The 23,919-nt window shown below is 40.8% G+C and overlaps 1 protein-coding gene across 4 annotated transcripts in view; it reads right to left on the minus strand.

Annotated features, from left to right (window-relative positions):
* Positions 1-21,226: 21,226 nt before the first annotated feature.
* The window catches only part of PRIM2 (DNA primase subunit 2), a 113,095-nt gene continuing 110,402 nt past the window's right edge, over positions 21,227-23,919 (minus strand). For 3 of the 4 annotated variants that reach the window (XM_066994747.1, XM_048078826.2, XM_066994746.1), the window contains one exon: positions 21,227-21,799. In XM_066994747.1, coding sequence (XP_066850848.1) covers positions 21,572-21,799 — 228 coding nt within the window. In that variant the 3' untranslated portion in view covers positions 21,227-21,571. The remainder of the gene's footprint in view (positions 21,800-23,919) is intronic. The other variant, XM_066994748.1, reaches the window with a different exon arrangement.

The raw sequence follows: 23,919 nt of genomic DNA on the forward strand, positions 1-23,919 counted from the left end.
CCTGACACAAGCTGCGTGTATGTGTGCACACACGTGTGCACGTACGTATGTGTGCACGTATGCGCACCATGGCCTTCAGCTGCTTCTAGGGCAGACGCAGCCCCCAGCATCTCCTCACGGTGCTCACAGTCACTCCACTGCCACCTCCCTTTGTACTTTGGCCCTGTCTAAGTTCAGATCCGTGAGGTAGAAAAGGGATAAAAAAAAAGTTATTATGCACGCAAAACATCAACACTTAACACGGAAGATTTGGCAGGCATCTGCATTACATCTCTGCTCATTATACGTCTAGTTTTCCTTCACCCTGGCAACTCCAAGACTGGAATCTTTGTTGTCTGATTTCCGCACTAAGCTTCCATTTCTACAGCAACCAGTGCTCACATACTAATCAAATGCCATTATTCATCAAATACCGCAGAGAGTAACTGTTCTGGGTTGTCAAAAGCAAGTGTTGAGCAATGCCCCATGAAAGATTACTTCACTTAAAGGCCTTCAACATTGTGGAACAGCCAAATAAGTCCACATGGGATGGTTTTCCTGTCTCATAAATAAATAAATAAATAAATAAATAATAATAATAATCAAAAAAAGGAACGTGAGGTCAGGTATTTCTCCAGAATGACTGCTATACCAATCAGAATATGTAACCCAAATGAGGAAGGAGATGGGAATCAAATCCCCCCTACCTCTTTCAGATCAGGAAATTCCCTTCAAAACCCGTTCCCTCAGAGATACGAAGTCCAATTCATAAATAAGGTGTGGCATTGCTTGTGAACGTGGACAGAGAACCCCCAGTGCTTAGCTGACTAACGAAAACCTGTTTACTACACCTGGACACCCTTGTTCATCACAGCTGTAGCAACTCATTTTTCAAGTGCTCCAGAGTTCGGGACTTTGACAGCAAATGGGCAAAGCGGAGAGCAGGGCTGGAAAGTAACTCACTGTCTGAGAAGCTATTTTCTCTTCAGCAGAGCGCACCAATATGTCTTCAGAAGGGAGAAATTCTTCCTCAGCCTCTCCTTCAGCACAGCAGTGTCCAGTGGGAGGAAGCAGCAGAAGAAGCCCCCTGCCCCAGGCATTGCACTGGGAGTAGGGCTTAGCCCCCCTCCACCGGCATCGCTGCTCCCACCAAATGACAGCTCCTGAAATGTGCGCACTACGCTTACAACTCATGGAAAGAACAAAATTACGAACCCTTAGGACCTGGAAAAGTGGGGGAGGAAATTATTAAAAAGTGGTAGGTTTTTTTTCATTTATTAATGTCTTCCAAAGTCTGAAGTAAAGATAACCTATAATTTTTTTTGCAGTTGCTCCAGCCTGCTCACATTCTCTCTTCCAATGTACTCTTAAATTTCTTTGAAATTACAATTTCCGAAACAGCATTTAAAGGCCACACTAGGTTCAGAACTTTTTTTTTTTTTTTAATCATGAGACAGAATAATCTGTGCACCACAACAGATAAGGTGAGAAGGAGCCAAAACCCACTGAGGTTGAAAAATAACTGAAAGCTCCAGCAGGATTCTGTCCAGAGTTTGTCTTGTACTCTCACCATCCTGAATGCTGCTGGCAGCAACATAGTGCAATTTCTCTTTCTTCATAGCATGAGTCACACAAATTGACAAATGCTGCCTCATTTGAAATCCAGGTGTTTAGTCCCTGACTCTAATAACACTCTGCAGACTGATGACTGATTAATTGACAGGCATTTTTGGGATACCTAGTGATGAATATCAACAGCTGAGTGAAATGTCAGCAAGTGAGTAAAATATATTGCAAGGCTTACGTGGATTATGAGAGGTTGTATTATCAAACAAGAGAAGGAAGCCAAGGGATAAGCGAGCGGAGAATCAGAGCAACCAGCAGGCTAGTGATAATTAAGTCCAAGGAGATAATTTTATAAACACAGATTTAACGGCTTTACTCAGATTCTCACCTTTTCTTGTATAACCAGCATAGGTTTATTCAGAGACCACGGTAGCAATCAGCTCGAGTAAAAGTGATAATGAGAATAGGAAAGGGGCTGCACATTGGAATAGTTAGGTTGAAGAAAAGCAAAATTACAATTTCCCTGCTGCCTGCTAATGACTTAATGACCCCAAATGAGATCCATGGGGGGCTCAAAAAGGAAGCTGCCTTTTGAAATTCAGGCAGGAGTTTCGTAACTATTATGCTAATTTCCAGACACCAATGCGGCCAATTTATATATAAACAACAATTTCATCTGTCATTTAGGGCTCATGTTGCAATCCTTTTCAGTAAAATATTATCAGCAAGTAAGTAATAATGTGCCTTGAGCTAGAAGTGTGACCTTGCTGCCATCCAGAAAACAAGCCATGTTAATCGCCCAGCTGCAATGCCACAAAAATAAACACATCGGTTTATGAGCAATTGCCTGTTCTTATGTACCTGTTACTGGGTATGTCATAGACACCATCTTACATTTTTTATGAAAATGGCAAAAAAAAAAACCACCTCTGCTTAACAAAATTGTTCATATCACTGAATTTTGCCTTGATGAGCTGAAAAAACTGGTCATGGATTTGGGAGGGGATCAGAAAAAAAACACAATGGTAAGATAATTACTGTGGACATCCAGTGTTAAGCCACCATTTCTTGAGATACCTGAATTGCCAGCAGTTCCGCAGCCACTATAGTGCACAATCAGTATTGCACCCCGCACCTATAAATGAAATGACCGGCTTCTGCTTTGCACCCTCTAGACCCTTAAGGAGTCCATGGAGTGATTTTAAGTCATACAAGATCACAAGAACAAGTTCTCATATTCTACATTTGGTTGGGTGAAGGAGTTCTTTGTTTGTTTAGTTATCCAAAATTGCTAGACATTGACATTTTCTAGATGAGGTTTTAAACAGGGTGAGGAGAGCAGTAACCACCAAAATCCGAAGGGCTGACCTGCGGTCTCGTAAAATCACCACAAGCACTGCTGCCCTCAAGGGCTCTCAATCTCTTTGCCACACGCACAAATCCAGCACCTGAGGAGTTTCTGTAGCAGATAGATAGCTTCCTGAAATATTTCCCCAAAACTTTTAATTTCAACACATGCAAATTTCCCAACACCAAAGCCTTTCCCATTACCTGTAATAAACACCTGCGTACAGATTGCAGCAAGCACTTCAATCCTTAGGTTTTTTAAGCTTAGAATTAATAACTCAACTGGAAAATTGAAAAAAGCCTCAGTGTAGTGAGAGACTACAACCAAACAGGATGGTCATGTGAGAATGAATTAATTTTATTTTTAAACACTTGAAAGTCTGATTTCAAATCTAAGCAATTGTTTTGTTATAACAACACTTAAATACCTATAATTACACATTGGTTTCTATTCTTCAGGCCATTTTATATGCGCGTGTAAGGCAAATGCTCAGATATAAATCCCAGGCAGTGATTATTTTTAATAGTGCTATTATTTTCTCATCATAATCACTGGGGTACAATTCCTGTTAAACTATTCAGCATTCCTTAGGAAAGTTAAGTAAAAATCAATCTGATTTACTTTAAGGTAAGGGCTTCCCAGCTCTGCTCCCTCCCCCTTCTCTGCTCAAATAAATATAAATGGGTATTAGCTATGGGGAAAATCAATGAAATTATATTAAACTTGTAATTCAGCCAAGTGTCTGCAAATTCCACTAATTATTTATATTTTGAGTTCTGTGTTGACGCTGCTGTTATAGAAAAGCTCTAGAGCCCATCTCTTTAATGTAAGCAATATTTGAGGCTTTTACACCTCCTTTTCATTAAAGTTGAAACATCCTGTGCCCTAGTTACATGGTTTAAATAGTTTGATAATTTTTTACTGGAAATCTTGAAAAAAAGGTTTGGTCTTCTGAAATGCATTTCATGACGTAGTAAATTTCAGTAGGTGCTGGTAGCTTAGTGTACGTGCTGGATAAAAAGATTTGGGTGTTTGAGCCTTTTAAAATCATGAGTGACCACGTGTCCTTACTGCAGGACTTCTCCGAAGAGCTCTTGGCTGAGGTTAGAGAGAAGCAGGTCTCTCCAGCCCCTGTACACCTGGTAAAAAATAAAATTAAAATTAAAAAAATAATAATAAATATTCATTCTCCTTATTTCAGCAATTAGCCTGTGAAAGCAATTAGCCTGTTGTTGGTAAGCCCTGGCAGGGGTGAGGAAAGCCTTCCCATTGACTTCAGGGCAGTGAATTTCAGGCGGTGATATGAAAAACGCCGGTTCCAACACCTCAAAATCAATTTGAATCCACAGGTCTGAGTTCACCCTCCCACGGTTGCTAAACACCCTGTGACATTTATTGGAAGAGTGCGGGTAACGATCTCGCTTCTTCTTGGCAGATTACATTCTGCCTCCATGAGCTACCTGTAAAATTTCAAATGGATTGTACATTATTCATTTCCCATTTCAAAATGTCCATTATTAGTGAAAATGACATTTCTGTAGCAAGAGCAGCGATTTCAATGCAATCTGCAAATCAACTAGTAAGGATTTCTGCAAAGCAGTTAGGGGAATTTCTAGCCTAAAAACACTATATAATGCGAGATTTCATCTTGACTGATAGACCTGTCAGGATTTCCACCCAAAAACACAGCTGCTTTTCCCTCATTTCCACCCAACCCTTTTATGAGTTATATCTGAAAGTTTTATTCTTGTATTTATTATTGGCACTCTGGCTATTTTCCCAATTTTAAACCATTTTAATCCTCCTGTTGTCCCACTCAGCAGAACAGATGCCAAGCAGGGCTGGAAGGAAAAGGACAAATCGATGCTGCGTCTACAGTGCTCAGGAGCCACAGATGAGAAACGCAAACCCAATTAAACCTTTACCTCTGAAATGTACCAAGTGCTTGCTGGGTAGATGAGAGCAAAACTGTCCAAAGCTGAGTTTGGGTACATCACGTTTGGGTCTCAACATTTCCTAACAAGATAGACAAAATGGAAGACCACAAGTCACAAGGTCTGCCAAAAGGCCCCACGGTGGCATCTTAGGAAGCTGTATGGCTCTCTCTTTTTCTGAGCTTTTCTTTCTTTTTTCCCCTCTTCTTTCCTTCTAAGTGCAGTGAATTCATAGTTGTGTTCCAGTTTCTTTTCAACTATGCACCAGAGACACCATAAATAACAACCTTGCTGCCATCTCATTAAGACTCAGAAATTTTCCAGCCATTAAAGAACTGAATTCATTTCACATTTTCAGGTCATGCTGTCTTGCTAGCAGCTCCCTCTGAGAGCTTCCCTGACATCCCAAGCTTACTGCAAATAAAATCAAGACTTTAATTCATCCTCTGTCTTCCCCCTTCCATTCTTTGTTAGAAATGTCACACTGCTGCATTTTTGGCCCCGTACATCTCCAGGGTCAGCTCCAGTCCCCCTTCCCTCTTGTACAGCCTGTGCTACTCAAATCTGCTATGATCTATCATTCTTCTTTTCCTCCTTGGAGGTAGTTATGTCCCGTTTTGATTATTGCACTTTTCCTTCTGTGGCCATTTCCTCACTATTATTTTTCCTAGCCCATAAAAAACAGTCTCCATTTCTGCCTCCAAATCCCCTCCAACCTAGCTGGTAGGTTAGGGTAATTAGTTAGTTAAACTGGGCTTAGTTTAAGTAATTGAATCTTGCATATATATAACGAAATGTCTTATGAACGGCCAGTGTCCTAGCCCTTGTTTTGACCTGCGGCGTCTTATGAAACAAATTCATAAAGTATTTAACCAGCACCCAGAGCCTTTGTGTTGGAAGCAGAAACAAACACAGCTGAGCTGGACAAAGCCACCCAGCTGGGCTCCTCCTCCCCAGGCTCCAGGCACAGTCACCGGCTGCAAGCACGGATAAACAGAGCAGTCAGAATAATTAGATACCCACAGCACTGCAAATAACTTAAATAGGGGTTTTCACACTCTGGAGGAGCGGGATGGAGTTGGCGGTGGCAGGCTTTTCGCAGTGGCATCTGAACTGATGATTAGAGCACACAGCAGAGCAGAAGAGTGAGTGCGAGGTCAGAGCAGCCTGCATCGGCAGCACGGGGGGTGTGAAAGCAACACCAAACAGCGGGTGGAAGTCCAGCAAGCCCCAGAGCAGCACGAACTTCGGAACATTACCGAACTAGCAGCTGGGATTGCCCCAGACATCCAGAGCTTGTAGCGTCAAGACGGTAGAGCAGGCCACCTAGAGTATAGTGGACAGTGCCAACAGCAGCAACCAGGCTGTGCCTGCTATGCCAGCAGGAGCCTGCTGCACTTCTCAAGAAAGGAAAGTGAATGTATTGCACTCACTCTTGTCCCAAAGTTTCCAGCGTGTCCCCACGCAGAGGGTTCTCTGCCCGCTGCTGGCACTTGGATGCTCGCAGCTCCACTGGTCAGATCCCATTCCCTCATCTCACAGGAATGTATTTTCCTTTCCCTTTGAACATCCCTGCAATCAATTCTCCTTATTAATACTAATTTCAAGCTCTTCTTAAAATTTGGCACTTCAGATGAAAACAGGTATATGCAAAAAAAAATGTTACAAAATTAGCAACTCTCCAAACACAACCAAAGCCTCGAGCCTTTCATCCTTACCCTTGGCTCCAGCAAGCCGAGGCCTTCATCGTTCACTTACTTATGCAGAAAATATACCAAGTAATTCAAGTCTGGGAGGGAAGAAGAGTGAAATGCTCTTCTTCCAGCTTGTGCTGGAAGCCTTGCGCTGCCCACACACTGCACCCCTCGGGCAGCCCTGCCTGGCTCCCAGGTCATGCTCATCAAGAAGATTGCTGCATATTTTCTCCAAATATCAGGGAGCAATGAAGAGATTAATGGGGCAGGAAAAGCCAGCATCAAAAGCGAAAGCTGTTACTGCAGCATTATGAAGTTTTGGGCAGCAAAAGGTCCATCTGCATCCTTCCCTACAAACTTTCTGGGGAGAGCACGCCATTTGTGAGATGTGGCTGCAAATCCTAAATACAGACCCAGCCTCACCAAAACTTGACCTTATCTGGCTTTGCAATCAGGTCAAAATTCTGGAAATATTTGGCCTTTGGGTCACACCTGGCATTCAAATTCTGGCAGCTTCTGGCAAGAAGGCAGGATGACATTTTTCTCATCGTACTTCAATGGTTCTGCTACATCACCTCCCAGCTCACCAAGGTAAACCCTATTCCAGTGGCCTCTGAAGGGCTGTAAACCTTCTTTAACTCAGCAGGATTACCTCCCTGGTTCCCATTTACCATTCTGTATTATGCAAGCTTAATGCTGTACCTTCTTCCATGGCCTGAAGGTGCAGCTCTGCTGATCTTCTTTATTCTCTTTGCCATTCGTGATATATCTCTCTGTAATGAGGTAGGCGAAACTGTTTTCCCCCTCCAGACTCCCCACTGCTTAAATATTGAATAAATCAAATAAAAGTCATGTTTAGTGACTGCTTTTACGTATATTTGTGCCTGAGAGAAGCCATTTTGTGGCACATCAATGAGAAATATGCATGTCAGAAGGTAGAAGTCAGTCAGTCGTGACAAAGCATTTCTTTCTGAACTTCTATTCAGCCATTACCTGGGGCTCGCCACACTATCTGAAAGCTGCCAGTGGTGGTGTGACCTCCTGAGCAATCCCTATCACTACAGCTCCTCACCCCATCGTTTAAGAAAAAAGCAAAAGGCTGGGATAGCTCCCAAGTGTGCACCTCTCATAACAACTAAAATTCGAGGGATAGGGCAAAAGACGGAGATGTCAACATATTTTATACGTTAATCTGCTTCAGAGAGCAAATAAAATGCATTCTGGAAAATAGAAAATTGACTTCCAAATCAGGAGAGATTGCAAGAATATATTCATACTCTGGAAAGGAACAGAAAGCGTGTTGCTCTGTATGCAGGAGCAGCCCCAGTGAAAGGCAAGGAAGCTCCTGAGCCTGGATGCTCTTCAGCAGGCAAAGAAAACTCTCAAAGGCTGGGTTTAAGAATAATGGAAAGTGCCTTCCCTCCAGTGTAGGCTTCAGGTGTTACTGAAGGGAGTAAGGTCAAAAAAATACTTTGTCTTTTTAAGTTCCTTGTTTGGTATCTTTTTAGGCTCTTTGATATTGTGTCCTCGGAACTGAATGCTCAAAAAGCAGCTACAGGAAACTCTGAATTCTTGTTTTTCTCCAGCCTTTTGTCAGGAACAAAAGCGTTTGCTTATCGAACTACCTGTGGAGAAACACAAAGCAATATTTCAATCACTCACTGCAAATCAGAAACACGAGGTAAAAGTCATACAACTGGGATCCGCTCAAAGGATCATAAACTTCCTTCTGTGACTCCATTACTCTGACAAGCGCCTGTTCCTCAAAATACTATTAAAAAAAATACATTTCTCCTTTACAGCAATCCTAGAATGGCAAAAAGAAATTAATAAAGTAACTGGAGTACAGTTTTGAACCATTTTTCAGTGCTTATGAAATACATTGAACATATTCAACTCACAGCTTCGTAAAATAAAAACTTATTTTTATTAACAGGAGACAGCACAAGCTTCTCACTTTGCTCCATGCATATGTCTTTAACCTTGACATATTAGGAGGACCATATCTAAAGGAAGGAAGATAATGAATAGCTCAGCTATTATGTCAAAAAGGAATCAAGTATCCTGTTGTTCCTTTTGGATATCCAAGTAGCCAAAGATTATTTGTCATAAACAATCGGGTTGTATTTAAACTGGTAAGCTAACAGGGGAAGTTTTCTTACTCCTTAGTCAACCAAATCTGCCAAGCAAAAGATATTTTTGTTGCTTTGTTTGACTGTATAATAATTTGCATATTAAAAATGTAAATAGTTACTTCTGATTATAAAATAATAATTAAAATATGAAATAGGCCAGTTTTATGGCATCAGTTCAAAATCATTTGCTGCAGTACATAAGCCAGTGCATGAAATTTGCTGAAGCTGGAGTTTCACTGGCTGTAAACTCACAAGACTGGAATACAAAATGCAGCCTTCCAAATTCAAACATATTTATGAAGCTTAAATACCTGTTTTTAGAGACTACAGGATCTGTGATGCTCAGAACAAGAGAAGGCTGGTACAAAGTATAGACAATCTAATTCCTTGGTCGATCAGTAATTATAAGAACAGTTTATATTTGGGGCATTTCATCTCATCTTCAAGATCTCTCGTAAAGGACTATGATGATAAAACATGGGGCTTACTTTAGCTCTTGCAACACTGAAATCAATCAAGTATCTGTATGCAGGCCAAAGGGACAATAAATCGTGTTTGTCACACCCACAACCAATTTTCTGAAAACAATAGACGTAACAATTTACAGACCCTTGGATGCTCTATATTTATCCTTTGCTAGATGTGAAGACAGAATCCACTTTCCCCCCACCACCTTTTTATTTATAAGCATCTTTTTTAATAGACCACACTTTTTTTTAGCAGTAGATTTCTTGCTACATGTGAAGCTTCAGCCGAGGCAGATGATGTTTGAAGCAGAGCGCTCTGGGCTCCATGGAGTGGCCTCGATTATACTTCATACAAATGAAGTTATATTAATCTCAGCATTCATCATGAAGTATGACAAAGTTTAAAATGCCTCAGATTTGTTATGAAAAATGGTATTGTGAAAAATCCTTCCTATTACATCTGTTTAATTTACTATCTCCTGCATGCGTTTTCTAGTTACAAGGCATGCTTGTTTTCTTTATTGGTAAATATTAGAACAATATGAGAGATTAAATTAGAAAAAATGTGTGCTGTTGCAAACTCTTAGTTAGAGAATTACTTGTTTCTGCTGCATTGCCTCAATAACTCACTGATCTATATACCCTGATAAATATTCAGGCACGTCAGTCGCAAATACAGACCCTTACCAGGCAAATGTGTTTGAGGCATCTCAGCTTCTGGAGCCAACAAAACACAAGAGTAGTTTCTGCACATCATGCCCAGCCACCTTTGGATGCCCCCAGCTGAAATTATGGGGTTCCCAATTACAGGTGAGCTAATTGGCAGCAGGTACAACGCGAGATGTGAACCCCCGCCTCTGGACATGCAGCGAGACTCATTGGCTCCTGGATGAGCCTCAGGAGCACCAAGACACCGCCTGGAGTAGAAAAGAACCACATATTAAACCGGCACAGGAAGAAGGAATATCAGAGGCATGGAATAACGACCACATGCAGAAATGCAGGACGGTTCTTCAGTTTATAAAGCAATACCTGAGGAAGGATACAGTTGGGACCCGTGATATTGTGAAGGTGAAAAGAACAATTAGCTGCTGCTTCTCATCATATAACATAATGATATGATCAGGCACAAAGCTTAAAATAACAAAAAAGAATGTGTTTTGTTTTCTCACATGATACCTAATCACACCATGGGAACTATTGTTACTGAAGTGTCTGAAGGTCAAAAATATGAACGACTTCAAAAACTGTTGTAGCAATTAATGGAAGACAGGTCCAGAGATAGCAATCTTTGGCTATCTATGGCATCTGCTAAACCCTATGAACCTGGGTCCCAGGATTTAGCCCAGGAATGGTCGCTGGGAGGCAGGTAGGACTGCCTGGAGCAGGATTGCTGCCCTCTCTTCCTTTTCCTAAGCACCCAGCCAGGTGCAGCTGCCAGGGATGAGATGCTACAGGACTCGCACACAATGGCAAAGCTTAGCTTCATCGGATAGAAAGCACTCATCTCAATTCAAAATGCCCAGGGAGTTCAAAGCAGCAGCAGTAACAATGAAAATTTAAGATTTGTCCATCAGAATAAAAAAAATACTCTGAATAGGCAATAAGTACACATCAAGCTTGTTGTTGCCATTTTATGCTATGAGGCTTACAGCTAGGATTGAGAGGTTTCATGCACCTCCAGTATTTCTTGCATGAAACACGGAGCCTCTTTCAAGGAAGTCTTTCAAAACAGGAGTCATGACTATTTGGTGTGCATAAAATTTACATATTTTTCTTTGGATTGAAACAACCAAAGAAATACAGGCTCTAGATGCTCTTGCTTGGTCATAAATGCAACCCAAGCACACCAAAACCCAACACATTAAAACAATCTTGACAAATAATTAGGAACTGAAAACCTGAGAGCTGACATACCTGAAATGACAAATTAGAAATGTCATCTCTCTATGCACGTTCGCCTAGTGTCACTCAAAGCCAATGTATTTTTACCCACATCAAATTAGAATTGCCAGCTACTGTGGATTTTTCCTTGGACAAGGTACAGCTGAAAGCTCTGCAAACAGAAACCTGACTCTAAAGCATTTATTAGGGAGCAATCCATAAATCATCTGCCTGCGTGATTAATGTTGGACATAGGAGCAGGGTTGTTGTTTGTCACAAGGCTCACCTGGCAGAAGTGTGTCTTCAGAAACCAAAATATAAAGACTAATTCCAAAAAGGGCAACATTGTGAACGAAGGTCTTTTCAGACACCAAAGCATCCTTTTCACATGTGTATGCAGGCTCAGGAGGTAGAGTATGATCCTTGGGGGGGAAAAAATAAAAATAAAAATAAAAGAAGCCTTTCATCTCCTTCTACCTTTTGGTTCATCTGCAATAAGCCCTTTGCTGGCTGAGCCTCCTTCTCAGTTGACCATCTTCAACTCCTCCTTTCCCCTGGCAGATCTCACCAAATCTGCATTGTTTTTTGAGATGTGTATGTTTTCATACAGCTTTCAGGCAGTGATTTTTGAATTGCTATAACTCACGGGCCTCTGCTTTCAACATAATGGATGACCAGAGCAGCAACAGAGACAACAATTATTCTTCTCTAGCCATTGCTAGTTGAAATCAAGTCTATGAAGCAATGCTGTGCACGACAGACCCAAGATGGTGGATGAATTTTCATTTCTATGCACCAGTGAAACCGTAAAATGGCTGTCCTCAAGGTTGTTATCACCAGCTGGAAAGGTGCAAACAGTTTGCAGTACAGCCTGTACAGCTGCCTAAAATTCAGGAATGCCCAGCTAGTTCTGGTTTTGAGGAACAGGTAGCAATTGGTGTCTTTCTGTCTTTTGCCTGATTGATGTGACACTGCAGTGATAACAAATGAAGAGCTGGAACACGAGGGCCCCTGTTCAAACAAGAGCTTCTGCATTGTCAAAGATGCTGCAAAGTTTGTGGGCAGCAAGAGAAGTGAAGGGAGTTCGGTGCCTCCAGTAAGGGAGGCACAGACGTCAGCTCAGGGTTATTTAGCATTTAATTTGATTTCATCTGTTTTCCTGCTTTGTATTCATTGATTTCAAATCCTTCCTCAGTACCCATTTCTGTCACAATAGCTATGGTAAATTGCCAGCTTTTATTGGGTAGGCAAGTGGCCAGCTGAGACTATGGACATAATTAACGTGTCCATTTTAACAATTCACCTCAAACCTTCAATTTATACAATGCATCTATGTAAAAACATCTTCTAGTCACAGTCCTTTCCATTTTTTTTCTCTTCTGCCCCTCATATCTGTTACATTCACTCATCACAACATCGCATAATTTAAAACTGTAAGCTTTGAGGAAAAAAAAAAGGTCTTTCTGTATTCTGCAATGAGACCATGACCAATGAGACACCGTCACAATTGCGCCTCTGGAAATTAATATTCATGGTAATAACACTATATTATTCCAACCATTTCCTTATCATTTCCAAGTATATTTTTCCTTATTATTTTTTAAGCAGAGCGATGGAAGCTGCTTCGATTTGTGTTCAAATGCCAACTTTCAAATGCCAAGCACTGCACCTCTTTGCACTGTGCGCTCCTTACAGCATGCGCTTTTCTATAGAGAAAAGCATGGTGTAGAAGCAGCAGATTAAATGAATCCAGGCAGTTTTTTCCTTCAAGGAAAGATCCTTTGTTTTTGTCATGCTCCAGCCTGTCGGTGCTCTGAAGCCACAGCGAAGCAATTCCCAGCCCTCAGCACCTCAGTATGGCGCTGGAGATTGGAAATGGAAATGCTGCTCTTTGGGAATAACGAGTCTTTCAGGCAGTATCTGTTGACCAAAACACTGCAGCTCTGGTAAGCAGTCATCATTTAAGCAGCCTTTGACTTCCCGCAGACTGATGAAGGAAGCAGATGGGCCTTCATACTTTCCTGGGGCATATTTTCCCTCTTCCAGATTCCCTGAACGCAAAACGCACAAAACTAGACAGGGACAGCATGAAGTAGGAGAGTTTCCATTAAGCCAGACCTATTCTGAAGAGCAAACCTGACATCAAAAACCCATCTGGGGACCTTTTCCGACCGAAACCCCCCTCAGAGAGCATGCACAAATGGAAAGGCTTGCTGCCTGCCAAAGGAAAAAAGCTCTCGGGGCCACATCGCATATCCATTAGTAGCTGTGAGCAGTAACAGCAGCCTGTAATCATTTGGGGTTTTGAAGACTAAACAACCAGGTTGAACGTCACGATCCTTTTGATAGCGTGATTCTGTGAGTTCACAGAAATGAAAACCTGTACACGAAATGTATTTATTTTGAGATATCTGTATGCTAGCAAGTTATAAACAAAGCCCCTAAGAAGTCATCCAGGAGGACTGCTGTTTTCCTAGGGCTGCGACAGCTCTTTTTGATGCATGCAGCTACCAGCCAATGTGCCTCTTAGCTCACTGCTCTACAACTGGTTCTTCCACACATAAAATTAGTATGTTGATGCTTCTAGCCCTTCCCTATTCCAAAGCCATCCCGTGATCCAAAGGCCAGGCCGGGCACCTGTCAATGCTAACGAGTGCTCCAAATCACAAGCAAGAGCTGAAGCGATTACCAGCAGAAACCCTACACACCCCTCTCTCTTTGCCCATGGGAAGTTAAGGCTTTACCAGTCACAGATGTCCAAGAGACTACAGCACATGTATTAGACATTAGTCCTCCACCTGGCAGAACAAACAGGCGCAGGGTAACCCATGGCTTCAGTCATTTTCCCTCCGCAGACACAATCCTGCCAGGCAGCTCGTTTATGCTGGAGGTTCTGCCCAGTGAAGCACGGCAATGTATGCTCACAAGCTAAAAACCATTTCCAGAGAGGAGATTTAGGTTAAGTATCATCCACATATTTGTATGCAAGACTCTCACCACAGTGAACCATGAAGACGTTAACACCACGATACGTGGAAAAGATTTGCTGAATGTATTTACTCATTTGGGGAGCAAAGAGCCAACATCTCACGCATGAAACAATCAGTCTGCAACAGCTGAAAATTAAAACTACAGATACAAGATTCTTCAAAAATACTCGGGAATAGCATGCAGCGGTGATGTTTTTAATTAAAATATGTAGACAGCTGGAATTGGAAGAAATGACAACATCCTTCAACTTACTGGTAGGAAGAAGCGATAAAATATTTCTAGTATATTCCTACTGCTTATGTTTTTATTTGTGTGAAGTAAATTAAGTCCCACAGAAGTCTCCTTGCATAGCTATATATTGAGCATGTGGCTTCCTGTAGTATCTCCGCATTTCCTAAGCGGCTGTCAAGGCAAGCCCACCTGCCCGACCTGGCTGCACAGGGCTCAGCGGAGAAGGATGACGAAGAACAGGCTCTTCAGTCGGCTGCTCAGAATCACAGCTTTAGGACATCAGTTAACACCAACTGCAATATAAACCTGGCTTGGCAAAGTAGAAAGACATCAGTTTAATAACTTTTGTTAAAAATCATCTTTACTGAAACTTGGAATGCATTTAGATATTTTTTCCAGGTTTATGGACTACTTCAGGTCTTAGCAATTAGTCTCTAGTTACAATGGCTGAAGGTGACAACTGAATGAGTAATGTTAGATACAGGAGTACTACTTTTCTTTTTTCTGTTTTTTTTTAAGATACTGTTCTTGCAGGCTACAGAAATATCCCTCGGGTTAATTTTTGTTATAGAAAAGGAATCTTGGAGCCATTATCCGTAAGGAAAATAGTGACTTGGACAGGTGTAGAACTACTAATACATGGGGAAAATAATTAGCTTCTTGGGAACAACCTTCATCACTGGCAACAGGCTCCAAATGGCTTTAAGAAATTCTATGAAACTGTCATTAAGAAATGCAGCGTTCATTAAAGTAATTTATACGTGCTTAAAGGCACTTTTACTAAGGTTTTTGTGTGTGCTTTTTTTTTTTAAATCTTAAAGCATTACCTAGAAATACTGGACCACTGCAGCTAAGGGGTGCGAATAAAATTTTTGAAACAGCACTAAATTCTAATAAAGGAATAAAGCATCTCTGGAGTTTGCTACATGTTCAAAGATGAGAGCGACTACTACCCTTTGAAAACCTGGATGTGAACCAAGAGTACTGGCTGCTGGGTTTACTGCAAAGATTTGAGCAGCAATCCTTGAGAACAGATTTAGCATGCTTTAAATTCTGCACAACAGGGAATTTAATAAGTATTGAACCTAGCACGGAATAAGACAATCACATGGCAAGTACATTGCCTGCAAAAATATCGAAGGTCCATTACCACTACCGCTATTGTTTTTTCAGTCATGAAAACTGTTTATCAGAAGCACGTTAACAGACCCAGTTATAGCTGGCATACATCTATATGATATAGAGAGGGATGATTTTGCCCTCTTGGAGCTCTGTTTAAATCTCACAAGTAAGTGTCGCACGGGTGAAGTGCTTTAGAAAAAAATCAGCTACCTGTAGGAAGCGAGTGGCTCTTCTCTGCTCAGCAAGCTGGCTTCACACTTGCTAGGAGCCCAGGAAGGACCCTAGAGAAATGTCCCATCAAGTCTCCTTGATAACCAGTTTGGATACACCAGCTCCATGCTTCAGGTTAGATTTGGCCTTCAGTTTGGAAGCAATTAAAGCAGCTGAGCATTGTACTATCTGCATGCCTGATGAGGACAGCAAGTTTGGTTTGTTTGGGTTTTTTTTGCTCCAAAATTTTATCTGCATATGCTCAGAAACAAATTGGAGATCAAAAGCAAAACCCTGCATCTAGAACTGGCATAAGCATGTTGTCATGGGCTGCCTGGGTGGAAACTTCTGCAGAAAGTAGATCTAATTTTACTTCGACGCTTTTTTAATGTACATGCACTCATCATTTCACTTGGGGGAGGATGTTAGATAGGCAAAGAAAGGAGTTAATTTCATATGGTCTGTGAACAATTTTGAAGGTCTTCAAATTTTTATTGTGTGAGGGGTTTTTTCTAACTGGTGCTTGGGGAACAAATGAATGAAATGGCATTTTTTAATCCACAGTCACAAAATACTAAGGTTTCAAGGGGGAGGGTGCCTTATATCTCTCATAAAATTCAGTTTAAGCAATAGCATGGAAATGCATAGAAAGTCCACAAAAATAAGTGATTTAATTTAAAAGGACATTTAAATGTATTTTCCAATGAATTCCATTTGAAATGTTTACAGTACAGAAGTCTAATTTTCTTCACCTGAATGTTAAAAAGGTGAGAAATATTTTCTCAAGGATCGCTTCTAAACATGAGTAGAAACAAGCAGAGAGAGGAGTACCATACAACCTCATAGATGCTTACATTGAACAAATTAATATATATGTGCAATACCAACACATTCAACCGTATTACTGTATTATATTATTATTAAACTCGTATTACAAATCCTACAACTGATTTGAAACAGACTTAATACAATTTCCTTTTCCTATTTGTATGTTGATTCAGGTATTTATACGTGTTCTTCTTGATATGTTATAATAATGATGAAATTTTAAGAAGCAAGGTCATAGGTAAGTAAATTGAAATCAAAAGTTCCCTTAACTGTCAAAAAACGTACTTCTGTTAATACCAGATCCTGAAAAACATGGTTTTATAATTACCACTTGGGACATCATAATCAATTACAAAGAAAAATGTAATCAGCTGTAGGTAAACTATTCTACCCAACAGCGCCTCCTGACAAAACAGAGACAGCGTAAGCATCCTCTAACCTCCATTCCGAGACACAGTGACAAGGCTCCTCTTCCCTTCAAAACCCTACAGCAACAGCAAATACAACCATCCCTTACCTACAGGACACAAAGAACTCTTCGTATTTCTATTTACATTCTAATGGCAGAGATCAAAGTAGAACTCAGACCATTCGGCAGGTTTTGTGATATTTTTCCCCAGCCAAACATTTCTCCAAAAACTACAGTTGGGCAAAGCACTGGAACCCCGATGGCCCAAAGACCGAGTGGCTGCATGAAGCTTTCTCCTTCTATTTAGGTTTCCTCTGTACTCTACCCAAGTGCACTAGAGCGGCTGTCTCTGAACCAAGAGTGCTCTACAGCTGTCAGAATTTGATTCTTTTTAAACATAAAAATAAAACCGAGTGTCATGGACTTCAAAGGCCAGAAGGACCAGTTTGATCATCCCCTTTGAAGAGTATAAGACAGACCAGTGCATTTCATAAAGTTGACTCGTTCAAGGTTGAGCAAAGATATTCTTCTGAACTGATCTAACTTGATTTTTACTGGTTCACTTTTTAAGTGCTGCCATTAAGCATGGCACAGACTTGTCTTCCCTTTGTGTAACACCTCCCACAATACAATTCCGATCCCGAATAGAATGTGATGTTCTCTTGAAACATAAATAATTACTAAGGTTATGCTATATCTGACTCTGCTGTATTCATGTCCTTTTCATTATCCCATTTTCATCTTAATTTAGGTGTATAATTATATGACAGAACAGCTTCAGTTTGTCCAAGTCCTTTTGTTTCAGCTAGGAACAGCATCTTGCGATACTTTCATTGTGGCATCCACTTCTGCTTCAAGAGATGTTGAGAGTTCATACACCTTTCTGCTGGCTGCAGCCCAAACACCAAGTCCTGCTCTCCCTCTACAGGTGACAGAGCTCTCAGTAGCACCTTCCTATCTCCAGCTATTGACCTACTTTTCATCTACCCTAAAACCTCTTCTAAAGACTTCTAGTGCTTCCTCTCTGTTGTCAAGTTACAGCTTAAGTATCTATTCCTGTTCATTTCCCAGCTATAATTCACTCGACGTTATTCTAGCCATTTTTGTACCTGTTTCCCAATCAATTTACCTACATAGATGCTTCAGGTTCCTTGGATGATCAGATTGCACCCACCGTTCGTAACCTTTGTCCGATTCGAACGCCCCAGATCCTTCAACATTTAAGGGATTTAAACAAATCTTAGCAAATGAGCACACTAAGGGACAAGCTATGTTCGTTTTGAAGCATCCTCCTCTAAATGTAATTGTTGTATATTTAAGATAACGTAAAAAAAATAAGTACTTTTTACATGAAGATCATGTCTGTGCAGACATGCATCGCTCAGCAGCAGACACAGCTGTGTGCATCCTCTCAGAAATGCAATCAAATATCCTCGCTGCACCTCCTTTACTGACCCAAAATACACAAGTGTCCTGTCCAGAACACTTTCCAACTGCAGAGGTGTGTGTCTCCCATTTTCTTAAAGTTACAAAATACACTGGAAGTTGAAAGAACCACTTAGAAGGAGAGCTGAGACGCTGATGCTTGTAAATAGATCCATCTGTAATACTTCGGAAATAAATTATTTCCGATTTGTAAAAGAGTAGGGTTCATTTCTTTTGTATTTTGGTTGGTGGTGTTTGTTGTTTATTTTGTTTTTGACTACTGCATAACCGTATCAGTCAATGGCTTTCAGAATCCTTATCTTCTGTCTAAATGCAATTTTTAAATAGCGTTACAACAACGCAGGATGAGTTTTTCAAATGACTGATTTGCATATTCTTACTGATTTTGCCTTTCCAGTCTCAAAGAGCTCTGTAATCAAGGAACAAGTGATTCTTATTCAAATTACAAGGCAGTAAGAGTTTAAAGCTCTAGGAGACAAATAACTCTTCAGTGTCCAGCTGCTAAGAAGGAAGATTCTCATTTTGGGTTTTTACAAAGGATCGAATTCAAAATATTCTGCTTTCAAAGTCAAGATGGTCAAAATGTGTGAAATATGAAAATAAATCACCTTCAACTGCCTTCATATAGAGAAAAAACATTAATTACAAACTTTTGCTAGTTACCTGTAACTGTATGTACTCATTTGTATGTTTTGCTATTATGTATTTTTCCTTAGAATCCACCTGACAGGTAATAAAAGGGAAGAAAATACAGTTCAAATAAAAGGGAAGAAAGTACAGTTCAAAGCAATTTCTAGTACCTCCAGAGACGTAAACTGGCGATAATGATGTAAACCAGTGGAGAACAAAGGCTTCGTCAAATCCTGCTGTTTGCTGCAATTCAGATGAAGATTTTTCATTCAACCGAGGATTTGTGAGGTTATATGCTCTTCCCTGTAACAACAGACCTATTTTTAAATTCTATGTTTGAATTCCTAAAAATAATGTTTTTCTGCTAATGTTACAATCAATACAGATAGGTGAGCAAGAAGCCCACGCCCACCATAACAGATTTCAAAGCACACGTAGAGCTCACAAATGAAGCGCTAAGAGTTTTATCACAGAGAAGGTGACAAATGTCATCATTAGCAGGGTTAGGGCAGAACAGAAATGTTTCTACTCAATCATAAATTACAATTTGTGGGCCTTGGCTGGGACAGGATGCCCGCATCCAGTACACCTCGACCTGCTTGATCAGCTCTTTCACCAGGAGCATAAGGAGCACAAAGTCACTTGGGAGGGCTGAAACAGTTTCAGTTCTATTAAAAGGTTCCACGATCCTTTCATTAAGGATCCTGTTCATTAAGGCACTTCCAATTTCAATATTCAGTAATTCAAAGAGGATAGTTAGCACTCACGAGCACACTTCAAAACCTTAAGGTCCGGTTTCTTAACCATCTAATGCAACCAGTGGAGTCCAACACTTCCACACGGAGATTAACTGGAGATTAACATCCACAGGTGTCTGTAACTCCCTGCTGCTCGGGCCCAGAACAACAACTGCCCTTCAGCACCCGGCACGCAGAGCCTTTTCTCAGGATAGGTTTCTGTAACTCCTTTGGATACCATGTATTAAAAGGAGTAAGGCTTTTTGGTAATTTACACAAAGCAGACACTAAATAAAGGAACAATTCAAGGAACCTTGAATCCTGGTTGTGAATGGTCTTCTAACAACAAAAGATGTATTTTCTTTTTAATGCCTTGTGTTGCACCAGCCCTGTGCAAGTTATGTGCCCTCAAAGGAACACATTGCATATGAGAAGCAAAGAGATTGACAGCTAGTACAACATTTAAACAGTAATCAAATAATCATTAGTCCAGCCACACCATTAATAGTCTAAATCAGTCAAATATTGCAGAGAAAATAAAGCCTCTAGCATAAGACAACTACACAGGTTACATACGTATTTCTTTGTACCTCTCCCTTTAAGTGGTGCATGCACCTTGCCATTGCCCCTTGGGGTCCTAAGGTCAGCAGCATCCTCCTGCACGCAGCAAATGGTCAGGGTCCCAAGTTGTTCGTCATGAATAGGAGGATGCTGATGGTGGGCGTTGGTACCTCTCCTCTTCAGCCTTCACTTGGGGGTAACGTTACACATTTCCAAAAATGCTCTTCAGACTTCTTCATTGGTCTAGCAATTCCACATTATATCCAAATACATTCTATATAGTGTAGTTTACTCATGTTGGAGACTTCTATTTTATTTTCTTATCTCTAAAACCTGCTTTGCACCAATCTTTAGGTTGTATTTCTTCAAGTATCAGCACTTGGCTCACCACTGGTGAGTTGTTTATATGCAGCACTTGAGGTCATAGATCAAATCATTCTACAAGCAATAGCTACTTATTACTAGCCATTAGCTGTAGAAACATACCCAAACTGTTACAAACATAGGCAGTACAGTTGTACTGTACAAAGTACAAAGTACTGTACAGACAATTGTACACAGCAAGACTGCCATTAGGCAGTTGCTGTTAAGAGTTAAAACAAAGCTCCAAGTAGGCCAAGACAGGTCTAGAGAAAACAAGCCCGGGAAATCTTGCTACTGAGGGTTTGCAGAGTTTCTAGAAAGCCTGTGGCCTGTCACTAGCAACAACACTGTATTTATTTGCTTACAGGGCCTTACTGGTAGCTAGGTCACTCTCCAGAAAAGGGAGGAAGTCTTTGGCTTCTTCAAGATTAACCAGCTGGTGGTGTCACTTTTTTGGATTACCTTCTTCATACAATTGTCTAAACTCTACTTGGTTCTATTTCAAGTACCAAAACAGGCTCTCAAAATTTAGTGACGAGGTACACAAATAAGGAAGTTGATTTCCCTCAGCTCCTCACGTAGAAAACAGAGACTGGCTCATGCCCTTCAGAGGGCAATTTGAATCACAAGAACTCCTACTGAACTACCACACAAAGACAGCTAAAAAGGACATACCACAACTTTGTATTTTACAATTTATTTATTAACAAGAATCATATAAAAGTGACCAGAAAATGGGTAATAATTAAACATTTTGAACAAAATCAAAAAATACAAGTCAGGCAAAAATCACTTAAGAATTGGGAATGCATTTTCATTTCCCATCCTTCGACACACTTTATACAACAGTATCCTAAACCGGCAATTGTAAGTATCGGATACGATTACAGCCTCAGTAACTTTCTTTTCATCAGCCCATTCAAAGCACTAAATGCCTGCGTCTTCTAGGTAGTGAAGTGCATATTCCTTAGTATAAGGACACATTCAGCTAAAGAAGAAAGACAGAAAGGAAGAAAAAAAAAAAAAACATAGCTGCTTAATCTTCAGTGAAGTATGCCTCCAGTCCCTCCAGTTCTGCATCAGCTGTTGTATTTGAAGAGCTGGGAGTAGAAGTTGAAGTCATGCTTTCCTGACTATTGCTTTTTTGTTGAGAGTTGCCTAAATGACTTTGTTCCTTCTTCAGCTCTCTACCGCCAGTTAATAACTTTTGACTCTCTGCAAAATACTGATTAGGATGATTCAAAGAAAATCCAATGTCGTCAAGCTGCACAAAATGAAAGGAAACGTTATTGTATTTCAGAAAAAAACATTTTTTCATATTTGAGAACAAATTAATTAGCAACTTAATAAGTTTCTATATTGTTGAATAAAAATGCATACATTTGTCAATACTAGTCCAAGAAATATTAGGATAACATAGATTTATTTTCATCACAAAACTTCTTCCCTCGCATGGGGAATAAAATTACTGCTTTGAAATAATCAGACAGTATTTTAGACTGTCTTTCCTGTACTAAAAAAAAAAAAAACAAACCCAAAAAACAATACAGGTAAAACAGTATACCTTTACAAATTTAGGACAACCGAACCCTATACCTAAATCCTTATCTTCCTACCCTAATAAATGGACTTCAGTAAGTCTAGAATGCAAACAGCAGTAGAGAATATAAACAGAACTTGTTACAACTGAACAATATAAATGTAGAGCTTGAGCATCAATGTGAAACTCTCAATAGAAAACAGTAGCTTCGCCTCTTCCCCTTTTTTCCCCGGCAGCCACAAAACCAATATTTATAAGGAAGCAGATTAAGTTTGTTCTTGTATATTAGAGCAGTTGTTGGAGAGGAGCCCATGCAGGAGCAGGGGGTCTGGGGGCAGCTGCCGCCCACATGTGGGGGACCCGTGCTGGAGCAGTTTGCTCCTGGGGGATGGACCCCGTGGTACGGAGCCGTGTGGGAGCAGTTGTTGAAGAGCTGCTGCCTGTGGGCAGCCCCTGCAGGCTCAGTTCGGGAAGGACGGCATCCCGTGGGAGGGACCCCACGGGGAGCAGGGTCAGGGAGCGACCGTGAAGGAGCGGCGGAGACGAAGCGTCAGGGACTGACCGCAGCCCCCATTGCCCCTTCCCCTGAGCCGCTCGGGGGGAGGAGTTGGAAGGGGGTGGATGGGTGGAAGGTGTTTTTAGTTTCTCACTGCTCTACCTTGTTAGTGATAGGTAATAAATTACATTTATCTCCCTACACTGAGTCTGTTTTGCCTGTGATGATAATTGTTGAGTGATCTCCCTGTCCTTATCTCAATCCATGAGATTTTCATTCTATTTTCTCCCCCTGCTCTGTTGCAGACGGGGAGTGAGAGCGTGGTGTGGTGGTGCTGAGCTACCACCACAGTAGTTACCAGTGTCAAACCAATGCAGTCCTTCCAGTGACCAAAGACTCAGGAATTTTGTAAAAATTCCCAAACGTGGGATACAACAAACCAGGAATCTAAAAGGCACAGACTAGGAATCTTCTGCTGCCACAATCTTCCCATTTTCCCAGACAGGTTCCCGTTTTCCCAGAAAGGAGTCAGTTGCAACTTAATGAGCGACTTTGCACGTGCGCACTCACACACATCGCATGAGGATACATACTGGTGGCTGATTTAACATGCAAAACCATCAGCTTAAATTTCAGCCACTTGTGAAAAATCATAAAGCGGAGAATCAGTGTGCGTCCTAAATGGGATCCTGATTAAATGTATTACTGCAGCCTATCTTAGCGCCATCAGAAAATGGCTGCATGTACAACAAAATCTAATTCAGGCATGAAAAAAAGATATTAGCAACTGTACTAAGTGACCTTGCTTGAAAAACCCTAAAAATAAGTGGCAGGCCTAGCACACTAATTTGGAACTCAAAATAAAAGGCACATAGCAAAAAAAGAAACCTAAAACCACTACTGAATTTCATTTCAATCTTATCTGGATGAGTTTCATCCAGCCAGCTTTCATCCATGTCCCAATTTCCATTATCTGGGAACTAAATTACTTCTTTACACCAAAAAGGCTTATTTTTTAAGCCATACAGTGAAAAGCTGGTTTTCTTAGGAAAAGCTCTTAATTATCTTTTTTTCCTTAAAATCTCAGTTTTCTTCAGACCAATTTAAGACTCATTTTGTAGCTCTAATTCTGTTCTATGGCACTTTCCCCAACAAATTAGAACGAGCTGCAGAAGCAGCTCGTTGTATAAATAAAACCCACAGCCACGTGTCCAGAGGTGACTGATGGCATTTGTCTAAAAGCTACTTACAGACTGTTAGTTAAAATTGTCGTATGATCCCATGTACCATTTCTCCTTTTCAAACCTAAATGCTGCTAAAATAAAGCTCTAGTGGATGACGTTTAGAC

The sequence above is a fragment of the Anser cygnoides genome, chromosome 3, assembly GCF_040182565.1.
Source record: "Anser cygnoides isolate HZ-2024a breed goose chromosome 3, Taihu_goose_T2T_genome, whole genome shotgun sequence".
Lineage (NCBI taxonomy): Eukaryota > Metazoa > Chordata > Aves > Anseriformes > Anatidae > Anser > Anser cygnoides.